Raw genomic sequence first — 17,656 nt, 5'->3', positions numbered from 1 at the left:
CTGCGTACGGGCTGCTGTGTTTGGGATGTCATCTATAATAATTTGGCTGCTCTAAATTCTTTTGACCAGCAGGTGCCACTAGTGTACACTGTGTTGATCAAAGCCTTGAGTATAAACCTATTTTCGACACAATGGGCTGGATAGCCTCAATGCTTCAAGAAGCTTAGTTTCCCCATCACTAAAGATTGAGGGTGATCAAAAGTTTCAATTGTGAGATATCCTCACTCTGGCTGAATTCCAACAGGAATTACACTTCACTTTCCAAGTGAGCATAACGTGCCTTGCAGGCCTGATGTGGCCTGTAAACAAGGAGTTTCCTAACACCAGTGTTAGGGTATAACTAGGCCCTCAAAGATAAGGCTTTTGATATACGTAATTTATTGTCATAAAGACTTTTACCTTTAAAGGCTAATACGGCTGGTGCAAGCACTCAGAGGGTTCTAGGAAGAACCCTTCAAAGATTAAAGGGGTCTTAGTAGAACTGTTAATATCAAACCAAATCAAATTTTATTGGTCACATGCGCCGAATACAGGTGTAGACCTTACCGTGAAATGCTTACTTACAAGCCCTTGACCAACAATGCAGTTCAAGAAATAGAGTCAAGAAAGTATTTACTAAATAAACTAAAGTAAAAAATTAAATAAAAAGTAACACAAAATAATAACTTGGCTATATAAAGGAGGTACCGGTACCGAGTCAATGTGCGGGGGTACAGGTTAGTTGAGGTAATTTGTACATGTAGGTAGGGGTAAAGGGACTATTCATAGATAATAAACAGCGGAGGGTGTCAATGTAAATAGTCCGGGTGGCCATTTGATTAATTTTTCAGCAGTCTTATGGCTTGGGGATGGAAGCTGTAATAGAGGGTTCTAGGAAGAACACTTCAAAGATAAAAGGGCTCTCGTGGTACCTTTCATCAAGATTTCTAGGGAGAATCTTTAGAGGATAAAAGGGTTCTAGGCAGAACCCTTCAAAGAGGGTTCTAAGTAGTACCATGTACAGGGGGTTCTATGAATAACCATACATAGAGGGTACTAGGTAGCACCAAAAAGGGTTTCCCTATGAGGACAACCCGAAGAACCCTATGTGGTTTTACTTTCACTTTTTTTCTAACTGTAGATTTCATGTTTAAATGTGCTTATTGTTTAATTCTAATCAGATAAACAATGAATACTAAACCAAATCAAACAGTGTTTTTTTCCTCAGCAGAAACGGGCTGTCTTACCAGGGACTGAGTCTCATAAGCGGGATGGGGGCGCAGGTGAAGAACACAGTGACCAATAGGAAGGGCCGTCTTCCCCACACGTCTGACAAGGCACCAATCAGAGGGGCGCTCATGAAGGACAGAAGACCCTGTTGAAGAGGAGGGTGAAGAGAGGAGGAGCCTCTGTTAAAATTGTCATGGTTACCGGGAACCCATAATGAGAAGCCTCATTCATCTTTAGTGGAAATGAGAGCGAGTTTGATTACAATCATGTTGCAGCACAAAAATGGCTCGTTTCATGGCATCCTGAAATGACCTATAATAAACCTACAATAAACATGCACTTGATATGAAATAATAAGACACTGAAAAAAGATCAGCTAGAGTACACAGAATAAAGAATGTGCAGCTTTTGTTCAACTGCTCAGGGATGCAACTCTATGGGGGGTCCTCTGTAGCATAGAGGTGATCAATAAATTACATAGTTGGTTCATTTTTGGGGAGATATACTGTTCGTAGTCTTTGCTAAATAGTTATTTCTAAGCATGATATCTTACCTTCACCCCTTGAATGAGACCATTCATCAGAAACGTGTGCTGTGGAAAAGTTTCATGTAAAACCTGCAAAGAACAGAAAAACCACAAACATCTTAAACAGGGCTGTTCGATGGAAAGGCTGCCAAGAAACCATAACAGTCACAGACACACACACACAAGCATTTTAACAAGCCAAGAAACCTACCCTAAAAAACAACACAGGTGCGTTTTACTAGACCATTCCATAGGGAAGGTAGACAGAGAGGGAAGGTAGACAGAGAGAGAAAGCGAGTACAGAAAGATGAAGAGGAAAATAAGAGCAAGAGAAGGATGACTGTGTAGTGTCAGAAAGAACAAGATAGAGAACGATAGAGAGAGACCTATAGACAATTAGTATTTCTGTAATTCCTCATAACCTTCTTTCTCGCCTCCTTCTCAACCGTATTGTAGGGAAGGGCCCTCGGTCCCAATGAGTTTTGAGAAGATTTATCTCAGTTAACCCAGAACACTCTGGGTCCATATGTGTTAAGAGAAGAGGTAGAATGAGGATCGGAACGGAATAGGAGTAAAAAGCTCCACCCTGTCTCTTTGCAAGTTACGGGCAAGTCTATGGGCCAAATGTCCCCTCCTTTCCCGAAATTTGGAAAGATGCTAACACCTGCGAAGTCATGATTTGTCCAAAGCACCAGAACAAATGCTGCTACTTATCTCACGCATTCCCTTGTATCGTGACAGACCTACGGTACCATTTACAGTTGAAGTCAGAAGTTTACATACACTTAGGTTGTAGTCTTTAAAACTCATTTTTCAACCACTCCACAAATGTATTGTTAACAAACTATAGTTTTGGCAAGTCGGTTAGGACATCTACTTTGTGCAAGACATAAGTAATTCTTCCAACAATTGTTTACAGACAGATTATTTCACTGTATCACAATTCCAGTGGGTCAGAAGTTTACATACACGAAGTTGACTGTGCCTTTAAACAGCTTGGAAAGTACAGAAAATTAAGTCATGGCTTTAGAAGCTTCTGATAGGCTAATTGACATAATTTTAAGTCAATTGGAGGTGTACCTGTGTCAGAAAACAAATTGTAGACCTCCACAAGTCTGGTTCATCCTTGGGAGCAATTCCCAAATGCCTGAAGGTACCACCTTCATCTGTACAAACAATAGTACGCAAGTATAAACACCATGGGACCATGCAGCCGTCATACCGCTCAGGAAGGAGACGCATTCTGTCTCCTGGAGATGAACGTACTCTGGTGCGAAATGTCCAAATCAATCTCAGAACAACAGCAAAGGACCTTGTGAAGATGCTGGAGGACACAGGTACAAAAGTATCAATATCCACAGTAAAACGAGTCCTATATCGACATAACCTGAAAGGCCACTCAGCAAGGAAGAAGCTACTGCTCCAAAACCGCCATAACAAAAACAGACTACGGTTTGCAACTGCACATGGGGACAAAGATTGTACTTTTTGGAGAAATGGCCTCTGGTCTGATGAAACAAAAATAGAACTGTTTGGCCATAATGACCATTGTTATGTTTGGAGGAAAAAGGGGGAGGCTTGCAAGCCAAAGAGCACCATTCCAACCGTGAAGCACGGGGGTGGCAGCATCATGTTGTGGGGGTGCTTTGCTGCAGGAGGGACTGGTGCACTTCACAAAATAGATGGCATTATGAGGGAGGAAAATTATGTGGATATATTGAAGCAACATCTCAAGACATCAGTCAGGAAGTTAAAGCTTGGTCGAAAATGGGTCTTCCAAATGGACAATGACCCCAAGCATACTTCCAAAGTTGTGGCAAAATGGCTTGATGACAACAAAGTCAAGGTATCGGAGTGGCCATCACAAAGCCCTGACCTCAATCCTATAGAAAATGTGTGGGCAGAACTGAAAAAGCATGTGCGAGCAAGGAGGCCTACAAACCTGACTCAGTTTCACCAGCTCTGTCAGGAGGAATGAGCCATAATTCACCCAACACATTGTGGGGAGCTTGTGGAAGGCCACCCGAAACATTTAAACCAAGTTAAACAATTTAAAGGCAATGCTACCAAATACTAATTGATTGTATGTAAACGTCTGACCCACTGGGAATGTGATGAAAGAAATTAAAGCTGAAATCAATCATTCTCTCTACTTTTATTCTGACATTTCACATTCTTAAAATAAACTGGTGATCCTAACTGACCTAAGACAGGGAATATTTACAAGGATTAAATGTCAGGAATTGTGAAAAACTAAGTTTAAATGTATTTGGCTATGGTGTATGTAAACTTCCGACTTCAACTGTATGTTTACGTAGTCTGTCCACAAGATATTATGAAAAGACGGATGTGAGGAATCAAGGCCATTTTGTTTTAGAAAGAGCCCTACACTCTTAAAAATAAACGTGCAATAGGAGAACCATTTGAGGGTGTCTGACTGAACCATAAATTGGATGGTTCTTTGAAGAAACATACAAAAATGCAAAACCAGACATGTTTCGGCCTTCCAGGACCAGAATTCAATAGCCCTGCTGTAGGGTTTCAAGGCATATTTGCATATTTCCCACGGTGCCTTTCAGGTGAATTGAATGAGTTAGCACCCATGACTGTGTTTGCTATTGACAGAGACATGCTTGTTGCACTTATCCAATTTCATTCCTCAGCCTTTTCACCAATTGAGATCCTAAGAGAATATGTTGTCATAAAATGTTAGAAAAAAATGAAACATATTTCATAAGAATTTATTTTTCAGGGCATAGTTTTACCCTAATACAGTGGCCTGAAACTCTTGGTATACAGGCCACATTAGGCCTGCAAGTCACATTATGCTGGCTTGGAAAGTGATGTGTAATTCCCATTGGAATCTAGCCACAGTGGGGCTAACCAACATTTGGGATCTTTTATCCATCTGCAAACTGCATCCAGAACTATTTCCAGGGTTGGGAAGACTAAAATATGAGACTACCTTAAACATCTAAACTGGAACAACCATTTCAGTAACAGATGCAATAAGTCCAAGTAACAGATTGGAATAGTTTAGAAGAATTTTTGTTATTTATATTTGAGTAGCTTGATATCAATTAATCAATCAATGCACATGCAAACACATAGGTATTGAAACAAATATATATATTTTTTAAATCAACCGTATAGATCATGCTGGGAAATATGATAATGATGAGCATGGTTTTGGTTCAACTCTGGTTATTAACACCAGTACTGAGGATATTTTAACCCACTGAGTGTTAATTTAAGTCTTTATTGAATTCTTGAATCAACACAAAAAAATTCAACAACCTTTCCAAATTCTGAAGAACCCGTAGATGCCACATCAAGCACCCCACACTTAACTCAAAGGTTATTTATCGGACAAGTGTTCTTAAAGGAACCTTAAGAGCTGAGGAAGAAACATTTAAGAACCTTAATTGTTTTCAGTGTAGATCATTCCACGGAGGGCTGAGTGTCAGCGGGTTTTCACTCCTCCCTTGTACTTGATTCATTCATTAAATTCACTAATTAGTAATGAACTCCCCTCACCTGGTTGGCTAGGTCTTAAGTGAAAGGACAAACAAAAAAGCTGCAGAAAGTAGGCCCTCCATGGAATGAGTTTGACTCCCCTGGTGTAAATAGACCTGGATAGACCTAGCTAGCGCAATTCTGATATTTTGCAAAATTACTGTCAAAAGAGCTTATCTGATTCATCAAAATACCAATTACTGGGAAAAGATCTGAATTAGACTGATGTGTAAATGGGAAAAGATCAAAATTAGGCAGAGGCAGTCTAATTCTGATGTTTTATTACACTCATTTGTCTTTTGACCAATCGCATCAGATCTTTTCACATCAGCTCTTTTTCAAAGCTGATCTGTTTGGTCAAAATACCAATTCGAAAGATAGGCAGATAGGCAGGCAAGCCAGATAGAGATGGAACTCACTGTCAGCATTGGAGTGGTAAGGAGACCCCAGGCAAAGAACTCCAGGAAGATGACCACCACAGCATGGGAAACACTGGGTCTGCCAATACCCTGGCCCGGCTGCAACACACAGTAAAGAATGTCATCCATTTTAGAACATATTGTATTCCATGTTATAACATACACTATGGAAATTAGCAGCTCTTACAGTGTTAGAAAAATGTAAACAGTGTTTTCAAAAAGGTAACTTGAGATGATCAACAACCACCATTTCACCATAATCACAAAGCATATAAAAAACATTATCAGGACCCTGTGAATGGGGTTGCTGTATTTCAGTGCCTGGACTTATTTTGACAAATGCAGTCTATTCTTTTGGGAAGCAGAAATACAATATGCACTATTAGGAAACCAATTTACTAAGGCAAACATTTATTGAACTACACTCTATACTGTAGATCGTTCTTCTGAATGAGATGGTCAAGAGGAGTCCAAACACAAAAATGATCAATAAAAAAAAACACTGCTTCTCTGTTAATATGAATCAGTCACTTTGCTATTTGAAGACATCCACGTGGCCATTGTCTCCCAGGACATCCCTGAGCAAGGACAGACAGCAGTGGTATTTGAGGAAGGCAGTGGCATAGAAAAGATAGATAGATTAGCACAGGCCCCTAGCTACTTCACAGCACAGTGTGAGGCAGCCTGCAGCTTGGGAAGCTTGGGACATGGCCGTTACATAACAGTGGAGACGAGATGGGCCCCCCAATTCCCTATTCCTCACAGTGAGTGCACCAAGTTTTCTGTGTGTATGTAATATGTATGAGTGAGTGAGGACTGGAGGAGATTGAGATGTGGTTGTGTTCTCAGCTCGCTGTCACGCAAAGAGCAAATCACGTCATTGTCACCTAGTCTAAACTGAGAAATTAGACGTACATTGTAGCCAGGCCTAATGGAGATTGAATCACTGTTTGCTTACCATGCTGTGAAAAATAGACTTAGGCCTAAACGTTAATTTGTGTTGTTTGCTACAAATAAAATCACTGATCTAAAATGAATGTCCCAATCCACTTTGCTGTGATAGCTCAGATTACATAATAGAATAGAATCTTGTTTATTTTTATATTGGGCCATCTGTAATTTTGTTTTTGGTCCAGGTCCCCTTTCCTTTCCAAGGAAACACCATGGTAACACCTTCTATGGCCCTCACAGCTGGCTATTGGCTAGTGTTCAGCCTATGAGGAGGTTTAAATCCGAGGGCACTGTGGGATACACAACTTGCCTGGAGCACCTCCAACATCATCAACACCAACAGTTCATGAAAGGATAGAGGTCACTGCAATAAAAAAAGTGTTTTATTTTTATTGCAGGGGATCTGGACTCTATTATCTATACCTATAATAAACAAATAGGCCTTAAGCATTTTTTTCATGGCAATATCATGATTATGCACCAGTCTATGAATATGAGTATGGAATTATCATGCAAACAGATTGCGTTGAGAGGCACCCGGGGATGTTATGTAATACAGTAGGCTAATGGCAGCGGCAGGACAATGTTATACAGTCTTCATTCAATAAGCTATCTGCAGCTAGGCCTTCTGAAAGACGCAACCCCGATATATTACCGGACGCGTCCTTCCAATAGAGGTTGCAATGTACCCATCTCCTATCACTATTGATCATCTATTAACAAATTGATACAAATGTCAAAGCTGTTTGGCAATAGCATTACGGAAAACTGTGGTGCACTGTACGCTGACAGAGCCGTTACATTTTTCACAAGGTACAGTATCTCGAGTGCATAATGTCCGCTTATGTCATAACCTGCCGCTACCGCAGGCGCACTCACAGCTGATGTTGCATCCTTTGCCGTTTATGTGAAAATCGGTTACATTGTTACATACACATTCCCGGTTACAATTGGTAGGATACCGAAATAAAGACGATTAATTCACATACCGTGGGCCCATCTTTCATGATAATTTTCTTGACCAACACTATACGGTTGGTACCCTGATGATCTTTCTCTCCCGGAGCCATCTCCTCATTACATTTTACCGGAGTTACATAGAATCCATGCTGCGTAGGGATCTTCGGTGCACCCGTTTCGTCCAGGATGCCTTCTGATTTAGCCTTGAAAGGCTAGCGGTTATTAAATGACGTGTTTATAACCCAGTAGCACCAAGCGAATTGACAACACCGGCAACTGTACAAAATGGATATTGCACACGTCAACACGTCCTCTCGAATCCCTCTCTGTGCCGAGGACAGCGCACTATGCGATTGAATTTTAGAGAGGAGCTGAAGGACTGACTGCGGATCAGTGCGCGGTTTAATGGCGTCATTTTATGCATCGGCTTGATGTCGGCTGAAGGTTGGAAAAGCTGGTCTGAAATCAGATTTATGGCTAAGCAGCGCTTCTTTCTGCAGCCACAGTAGACTACGGGGAAACCACGTGGCACTTGTCTATTAAGGTTTATTCTCCCTCTGGTACAAATAAAACATTAATTTGTGGTTAAATGTATTGAACTGAAAGTACATGACCTAATTATGGCCTACTCTGAGAAAACATGAGCTGTGATCAATTATTCAAAATAATATAATTGGGAGGCTATATGACGACTCTATGAAATATGCTGCATGGAATTCTATTGTTGTATTCTTACATTCACTGTCAAAAAAAAAGGTTATGCGATATCCACTTGCATTCTATTGACAAATCATGCAGTGTCTGTTTTTCTTCCATGTTTTGAATTGTAGGCTATCAGGTGTAGCATTCACAAGGTCATTTTTTCTTCTGATATATTTCTATTCCATGCCCATGAAGTGTGTACTAGGTGGGTAAGTCATGCGAAATAAATTGCTTTACTTTGTGCTCCATGGGGTCTGTTTGTGGTCATTGCTAGGGTTTAGCTAGCAAACTCTACTAGGATCACCTAAGGCAAATTCCTTCTCCTCCACAATACGTATGGTAAAGCAAATAAAATAACATCTTTAGACCCACTTGTGTCTGTTTCTATAGACAGAATGGCCTTAGCAAGTGGACACAGGGTTGACAAGGAAACAAAAGGTGAACCGCCAAGCCCCAGGTAAGTAAGTGTCTCAGGGACGGACGGACGGACGGACAGACAGACAGACAAAAATGTATTCCTCCGTCTTCTGTAGGAGGACCTGTCAGTATATCTGAATTACTTCTACATGCTCACAGTTTCAGTATAATTCTACTCTATGAGCTCAACAAAACACATGCACGCTATGACTAATACCCTTGGTGATGGCTTGGTTAAATCATAATTCCAGCCTTCTTAAAAATGCACTGTGATATGATTATATGCATGATTACTCACTTCACTTTACAAGTTGAATTGTGTTGTAGTTTCACCCACTCACATCACATGGGAGGTGATGCCACAGAATGGTAAATTATATACTGTATACAGCATCTGAACAATTAAATACAATTGTCAGACCATACTATTACTGTATGCGGTTTGTCTTCAAATTAATCACGGACACATTCATTGATACATCAGTTGAGATGTACTACATACCTTACACAGCCATATACTGTACATATATCTATTATCAGATATATATATATCTGATATCTATTCTCCCTCCACAGTGGGGTTAAAGGCAAGCGCTACCTATTTGGAGGAGATGTCCAATCTGCAGGCTGGAGAATGTCTTTCTGCACTCTTAAAATAAAGGTGCAAATTGGAACCCAACTCCAGTCCTCGAGTACCTCCTGCAGTACACATTTTATTGTAGCCCTGGACAAGCACACCTGATTTAACTTGTCAACTAATCATCAGGCCCTCAATGAGTTGAATTAGGTATGTTTGTCCGGGGCTACAACAAAAATGTATGCTGTTGGGGATACTCGAGGACCGGAGTAGGGAACCACTGCCATAGGGGAACCATTTTACGGTCTCTGAAGAAACAGAAATGGGATGGTTTCTTTTTGAAGAACCATACTAAAAATCTATGTCAGAAATGTTTCTGCAGGAATTGCATAGCCCTGCTTTAGGAGTTTAAGCCTTATTTGCATATTTCCCAGGGTGCCTTTTGAATTAATTTTAAAGTTACCAGTACCACTCATGAGTCTGTTTGCTAGTGACAGAAACATGGTTGTTACAGTCATTCATTTTCAGTTCTGTGGCCTTCACCAAGTGAGATCCTAAGTAAATACGTTGTCATAAATGTTTTATTTTTAAACACAAAGCAATACATATTTCATAAGGCCTTCTTTTGAGGGCCTAGTTTTACCCTAACACAGTGGCCTGAAACTCAGTTTACAGGCCACATTATGCTGGCTTGCACACTGATATATAATTCCTATTCGAATCCAGCCAGAGTGGGGATATATTACACTTAGCATTTTTAGTGTCCAAGCTGCAGGCTGGCGAATGTCTTCCTGCATTCTTAAAAATAATTACTGCCAGAGTTGGGTACACAACAACATGACACTACCTTAAACATCTAAACTGGAACAACAATTTCAGTAACGGGTGCAATAAGTAACAGATTGGAATCGTAAAAAGAATTATGCTATATACTGTATATTTGAGTAGCATTAGATTAATTAATCAATCAATGTGCATGCAAAAACATAGATAATGAAACAAACAATTCTAAAAATCAACCTCCAATAGAGCATGCTGGGAAATATGATAATAATTGGCATGGGTTTGGTTCACGTCTGGTTATTAACACCAACACTAGGGTTCTTTACACCATTGAGTGTTAATTAACTCTTTACAGTGTTAATTTGACTTCTGAATCAACACTCTCTGCTACAGCACAGCTAGCGGTACAGGAGCACCAACTCTGGGACCAAAATGCACCTGAAAAGCTTCTACCCCAAAGCCATAAGACTGCTGAACAGCTAATTAAACGGCTACCCTAACTTTCTGCTTTTCACCCCTTACCTACATGTACATAGTACTTCAATTAATCGCCTAACCAAACCTACATGTACATATTACCTCAATCAATCTCCCAACTACCTCGTACCCCAGTACACTGACTCAGTGCCGGTACTCCTTGTACGTATATAGACTGTATATAGCCTCGTTATTGTTGTGTTATTGTGTTACTATTTTATTTGTATGTATTTGTTAATTTTCTTATTTTTTACTGCATTGTTGCGAAAGGGCTCGTAAGTAAGCATTTCATTGTAAAGTCTACACTTGTTGTAGTCTGTGCATGTGACAAATAAAATATGATAATTTTTTTTGCGTTACACTGAAAATTAACACCAGTTTATACTGGCCAATTTCCTGTGTACTATGAAAGGGACACCTCTGTAGGCTTCCAAACATTTCAAGAACCTTTAAGAATTCTGAAGAACAGTAGATGCCACGTCAAGAACCCCACACTTGACATTTTTTTCAGTGTGGAGTCTACTGCTTTGACATAGGTAAGCTTACAGGACAGTGCAGGGAGTCTAGTCTGTCTACTCCTGGGTTGATAAAGGGAAGGAGTGTAGACGATAGGAAGAACACAGCCTCAACTCTCAAAGATGAAGGCTAAAATAACTGATTAAAAGCCAGCTTCTTTGCTACTTCATTTTTGCCAATGTCAACGGACGGGATGATGGATCTTAACTCCCCAAATGAATGACAGCAACTTTGAAAGAGTAGTACCCATAGCATTCATTATTTCCACGGGCCTTGACCCATATTCAGGATCTTTAGGGTGGGATTGTAATGTTCATTACTGAGTTTGCTGTACAATTTATCATTGCTAAAACTATACAGTCTGATACACAGTCACATTATACAACGCCTCTCCCCCATGTGACCTACTTGTTGTGTGTATGTACTGAAATGTATATGTGTAACTGATAGATGCACACGCATCATAGAAATTCTACCAAATATAATTTACAGAAACTTGTTACAAATGACGGAATCATCCATGATTCACCCAAATGTACAGTTGAAGTCGGAAGTTTACGTACACCATAGCCAAATACATTTAAACTCAGTTTTTCACAATTCCTGACATTTAAACCTAGTAAAAATTCCCTGTCTCAGGTCAGTTAGGATCACCACTTTATTTTAAGAATGTGAAATGTCAGAATAAAAGTAGAGAGAACGATTTATTTCAGCTTGTATTTCTTTCATCACAGTCCCAGTGGGTTAGAAGTTTACATACACTCAATTAGTATTTGGTAGCACTGCCTTTAAAATTGTTTATCTTGGGTCAAACGTTTTGGGTAGCCTTCCACAAGCTTCCCACAATAAGTTGGGTGAATTTTGGCCTAATCCGCCTGACAGAGCTGGTGTAACTGAGTCAGGTTTGTAGGCCTCCTTGCTCACACACACTTTTTCAGTTCTGCCCACAAATCTTCTACAGGATTGAGGTCAGGTCTTTGTGATGGCCACTCCAATACCTTGACTTTGTTGTCATCAAGCCATTTTCCCACAACTTTGGAAGTATGCTTGGGGTCATTGTCCATTTGGAAGACCCATTTTCGACCAAGCTTTAACTTCCTGACTGATGTCTTGAGATGTTGCTTCAATATATCCACATAATTTTCCTCCCTCATGATGCCATCTATTTTGTGAAGTGCACCAGTCCGTCTTGCAGCAAAGCACCCCCACAACATGATGCTGCCACTCCCGTGCTTCACGGTTGGGATGGTGTTCTTCGGCTTGAAAGCCTCCCTCTTTTTCCTCCAAACATAACAATAGTCATTATGGCCAAACAGTTCTATTTCTGTTTCATCAGACCAGAGGACATTTCTCCAAAAAGTACGATCTTTGTCCCCATGTGCAGTTGCAAACCGTAGTCTGGCGTTTTTAATGGCAGTTTTGGAGCAGTGGCTTCTTCCTTGCTGAGCAGCCTTCGGGTTATGGCGATATAGGACTCGTTTTACTTTGGATATAGATACTTTTGTACCTGTTTCCTCCAGCATCTTCACAAGGTCCTTTGCTGTTGTTCTTGGATTGATTTGCACTTTTTGCACCAAAGTACGTTCATCTCTAGGAGACAGAACACGTCTTATTCCTAAGCGTATGACAGCTGCGTGGTCCCATGGTGTTCATACTTGCGTACTATTGTTTGTACAAATGAACGTGGTACCCTCAGGCGTTTGGAAATTGCTCCCATGGATGAACCAGACTTGTGGAGGTCTACAATTTTTTCTGAGGTCTTGGCTGATTTCTGTTGATTTTCCCATGATGTCAAGCAAAGAGGCGCTGAGTTTGAAGGTAGGCCTTGAAATACATCCACAGGTACACCTCCAAATGACTCAAATGATGTCAATTAGCCTTACAGAAGCTTCTAAAGCCATGACATCATTTTCTGGAATTTTCCAAGCTGTTTAAGGGCCCAGTCAACATAGTGAATGTAAACTTCTGACCCACTGAAATTGTGATACAGTGAATTATAAGTGAAATAATCTGTCTGTAAACAATTGTTGGAAAAATTACTTGTGTCATGCACAAAGTAGATGTCCTAACCAACTTGCCAAAACTAGAGGAAGCAAAATATTTTAAGCATATGTTATCATTTCAGTCTCCTCCATCTCCACTAACTGAAGTTAATTGTAAGGATTTATTTTTCTATTAATAACGTCAAATTAACAGCTGTAGAGAGAGACTCATGTGAAGGCCAAATTACAGAGGAGGAGTTTGTTGATGCAATTAAAGCCTTTCTGTCTGGGAAAACTCTGGGGCTGGATTGAATACCATCTGAGGTGTATCAACATTTTTTCCATGAACTCAGAGGTCCGTTTTAAGCATGTTTTAACCACTCCTATAAAAATGGTAGACTATCAGATACTCAGCAAGAAGGTACATATAAAGATCCAGTCCACCTAAAAAACAGGAGGCCCCTTACACTTCAGTGTTGTGATGCAAAAATTCGAGCAAAATGCATAGCGCATAGAATAAAAAAGCATTGTCGGATATTATACATCCTAATCAAGTTTTTTTACATGGACGATACATTGGAGATAATATAAGACAAGTACTAAAAACAACAGAACACTATGAACAAATTGGGAAACCGGGCATAGTACGAATAGCTGATTTTGAAAAAGTACAACTAGAATTTATGTATTTGAATTTGAATACCCAGCAACGATGCAGTTCTTGACACAAACGGGTGCGACTGGCATCTACTACCATACCCCAATCAAAAGGCACTTACATTTTTTGTTCACCCTCTGAATGGCACACATACACAATCCATGTCTCAATTGTCTCAAGGCTTGAAAATCCTTCTTTAACCTGTCTCCTCCCCTTCATCTAACTTGATTGAAGTGGATTTAATAGGTGAAATCAATAAGAGATCATAGCTTTCACCTGGATTCACCTGGTTAGTTTATGTCATGGAAAGAGCAGGTGTTCCTAATGTTTTGCACACTCAGTGTACGTATTTGGTGGGAATTTAAAAGATTTTTAATACTTAGGTACTTCTTTGCAATCCCATTACACTTTTACATCTTTCTTCAACTTTAGCAATGTGTTATTCCCTCTCTGGAATAATGGGCCGGGTGCAATGCACGCTGACACGGTGTTTCCTCGTGACACATTGGTGCGGCTGGCTTCCGGGTTAAGCGGGCATTGTGTCAAGAAGCAGTGCGGCTTGGCTGGGTTTTGTTTTGGAGGACGCACGGCTCTCGACCTTCGCCTCTCCCGATGAGACAAGACTGTAACTACCAATTGGATACCACAAAATTGGGGAGAAAAGGGGGTAAAAGTTTTTTTTTAATTAATTAAAGGTGATAAATCTGACAATGGGCCTTAACCCTAATTTGCCACATGGGCACCGTACTACTATGCCTGTCCCTGTAACACAACACAGTTCACTGCACCTATCCAGTGTGTGACAGTACAACATGTATTTATATTTGTTATCCCAGGAAGAATGACGAAAGCTTTGTTTGTGGTTTGGTATTGCAGGAACTACAGGAAATGCTTGAGAGACACAGAGCCCAGAACGAGACCTGGCTATGTGCTCAGGCAGAGGAGAATGACAAGGAGAGAAAGGAGCTGTGTAAACTCAGGTTTTTTTGTGGTAACACCACCTTCACACCCAGCAGTACAAACATAAACAGACATGTAACATTTCCAGGCCATTCTAAATCTTGGTACGAAACATAAGAGACAGATTATGAAAACATTTATTCTATTCAGTTTTATTTATAGTGGATTATTGGCATTATCGGTCTTTGGGGAGTGTGTGACAGTCGTACCTTCCAGCACTGGGCTATAAGAAAATACCACTTGTTCAGAAAAGGTAGCCGTCCATCTATGAATACATCAATGTGCTTTTAAACTGAGGTATACTGTAAAAAGCCATGGGGCTATCGTGAATGAATTTTCCTTTTCGATTTTCAAGTAGGAAGTTGTGCATGAGCAGGAGAAACTGAACGAAGAGCAGGGAAACATCCAGAAATGCAGTGATCAGCTCCTATCCATCATGCAACAGTTCAAAGGCATGTAAAGACATATGTTTCCATGGCAACCACCTGGAGGAAGCAGATTGCCCATGTTTGTGGGTGTGGTTTACTTTCCCAAGGATGAAAAACCAAAGGGGTCAACTCAAAAGTCTCTGTGAAAAGGAAATGTGACATTCATTTGTCTTTTTCCACTGGTGTGTTTAAATAGTTAGCATTTTGCCCATAGCTGAGATTAACTTTTGTTGTCTTTTGCCAAATAGTCATAATATTTTAGAGAGATGGGGGACAAAGGGATTCTTTTGACCCTGTCAAAAGAACAAATCACTCATGGCATAACGTTTAAATCTTTGGAATTCCTAGTTGGGCATTTCAAAGTAGGTCTGTATCATAATAGGCCCAGTGGCGACCCCTCATTCAGGACAGGTGGAGCGGAAGCCAGGGGAAAATACAGAGCATAGGCGTTGGTAATGTTCTCTAGTTGCGCCGTGATTGGCTCAGTGTTCTGCCATTCATGGAGACAATACGTCACCGCAGAATCTACAGGGAGTGCTAGGCAGTTCAAGTCGCCTTGGGTGCTGCCATAGATTTACATTAGAAGTGCCCATCCATAAAGGCTCAAGGTCATTGGCCACAGATAAAGTGACGTCAAATCACATTATATCTACCATAGCTTTGATTGTACTGATTTTGTCAACATCATACTTTCAAAATCTCAGCTAGCAAGCTAGACAAGCAGTCATCATCATGAATCAGGTCGACAATCTCCTGGGAAATCCTTTTCAATCCTTGTCATATGATGAGAAATGATTGATTAAACATATCGGTGCTCATCGGCCATTGGACATACAGTAAACATTACACAACAAGTTGGAAATCGCAAATTCAACAATGAGTGGTTTGGTAAGAATCAGTGGCTAACTGCAAGCGTTGCAAAGCAATCAATATTTTGCTTCCCCTGCCTGCTATTTGGTGGAGAGGGTGTGTGGTCCAAGTCTGGGTTTAAGGATTTAAAACATCTGTCTAAAAGGGTCTCTTTTCCAAGCTTAAAAGGACAAACATTTACACGCAACACCATGGGCCAGAAAAGTTTGAATACATTGACCCTGTCAATCCAGCATGACTTCTGCCACATTCAAAACAACTGTAAACTCGGAACTGGGAAATCTCAAGACTTCAGTGAGTTCAAGACAACTGGGAACTTGGAAAGAAACCGGCTCCGACTGGGAAAATACGTTTTGAACGGTCATCCAACTCGGAACTTGGGCCTTCTAGAGCTCCGACCTGAAGATCACTGACGTCATGATTCAACCTTGTTTTTTTCAAAGTTCCCAGTTGTCTTGAAAGCACCATAAATCCAGAAAAAGACATTGATGACAAAATCTGCACACAAGAAGGACCCCTTCCTGTTCAAGTGAGCACAGCACAACGGTGAATCCAAAAATGTCTTGTATGCTGCTGCATATATGATGTAATATGCTAGAGAGTTATGTATACTGTAGCTAAGAATGTAATACTAAGTGTATGTTGTGTCGTAAGCTGTTAGTAGCCCATGTGCCTCACCCTAATAATTTGGTCCCTTTCCCCCTCCGAACTTAGCCTACTGTTCTCACTTGGTGGTGCAAGCTTTCTTTGTCTGCTAATATGTCCCCTTTATGTATCCTATGGTTCTGACTTGGTGTACAGGGAGAAACTGTAAGAACAGCCCATGTTCTGAATTCTGTCACTGTACATCTCAAAAGTTGAAAAAATAATTATATTGACTTCGTCTATCTTAGCTCGCTTATTAATGTCTTAATCAAAATTACGGATTTCCTCTAATCCCCTCATTGTTCTCCTATGCCATAGTCTGTACATCTCAAATGTTATAAGCCTTTTGCTTATATAATGTAGGTCTATCTCATTAGTATCTTAATCATCATTTTAGGCAACGTTGGAATGATTTCATTGTTTTCTTTACTTTGTGTATTGTAATTAGCTTGTGTTTTTCTTGATGAGAAGGAGATACTATATAATGTTGTTGTGTCTGTAACCATGTTTGCAAGTGACAGTCTCTTCCCATTCAAAAAAAAATAATCAACAAAAAGTTCAGTAATAGACCCATGTAATTCCAGTTGATATTGTGAGGTTGTTTTGTTTGTGCAATGTGCTGTCTGTGCGTCAGTATATTGCATATAAAGTGAATCCTCATGATTGTATTTTCCTTCCTTTTTAGACAACATAGGCCAAATAAAATACCTCAAATGGTAGGCTAACCAAGAGTCTCTCTCTCTCTCTGTGGTGATTTAAAAAATAGCAAAGTTAAGGCCATATTTCAGAATTTATCTGAACTAACATCGATCTGACTTTCTGTCGGTGTCCATTTTGAAAGTGCTGACCGAATAGGCCTACCTCATTGCAGCTTGTTTGCTTGCACTTGCTTATAATTAGAGCTAAGTGTTAATGATATAGGAAGAAACATTAAGAATTTACTGAACATAAATGTAATAATGTTTGTGTATGGTTCAAAAGTCAAAACTAGTTTTGGCGTTCATTATTATTGAAGGAGAATGCGGTTCTTATCGACTTACACAAATCCACATGGAGTCAG

The 17,656-nt window shown here is 40.2% G+C and overlaps 1 protein-coding gene across 2 annotated transcripts in view; it reads right to left on the bottom strand.

Moving 5' to 3' along the window:
- LOC139543653 (hippocampus abundant transcript 1 protein-like) overlaps positions 1-17,656 on the bottom strand; it is a 35,367-nt gene that overhangs the window by 16,766 nt on the left and 945 nt on the right. The window contains exons 1-4 of one of the 2 annotated variants that reach the window (XM_071349947.1): positions 7,611-7,949; positions 5,671-5,769; positions 1,763-1,825; positions 1,227-1,354 (exon numbers count right to left, since the gene is read on the bottom strand). In XM_071349947.1, the coding sequence (XP_071206048.1) occupies positions 1,227-1,354; positions 1,763-1,825; positions 5,671-5,769; positions 7,611-7,691 (371 nt within the window). In that variant the 5' untranslated portion in view covers positions 7,692-7,949. Of the gene's footprint in view, positions 1-1,226; positions 1,355-1,762; positions 1,826-5,670; positions 5,770-7,610; positions 7,950-17,656 lie in introns of those variants that run through there. The other variant, XM_071349948.1, reaches the window with a different exon arrangement.

This window comes from Salvelinus alpinus, chromosome 18 (assembly GCF_045679555.1).
Source record: "Salvelinus alpinus chromosome 18, SLU_Salpinus.1, whole genome shotgun sequence".
Lineage (NCBI taxonomy): Eukaryota > Metazoa > Chordata > Actinopteri > Salmoniformes > Salmonidae > Salvelinus > Salvelinus alpinus.
The sequence above is the reverse complement of the archived record's forward strand: the minus strand, read 5'-3'. Positions and strand labels throughout refer to the sequence as shown.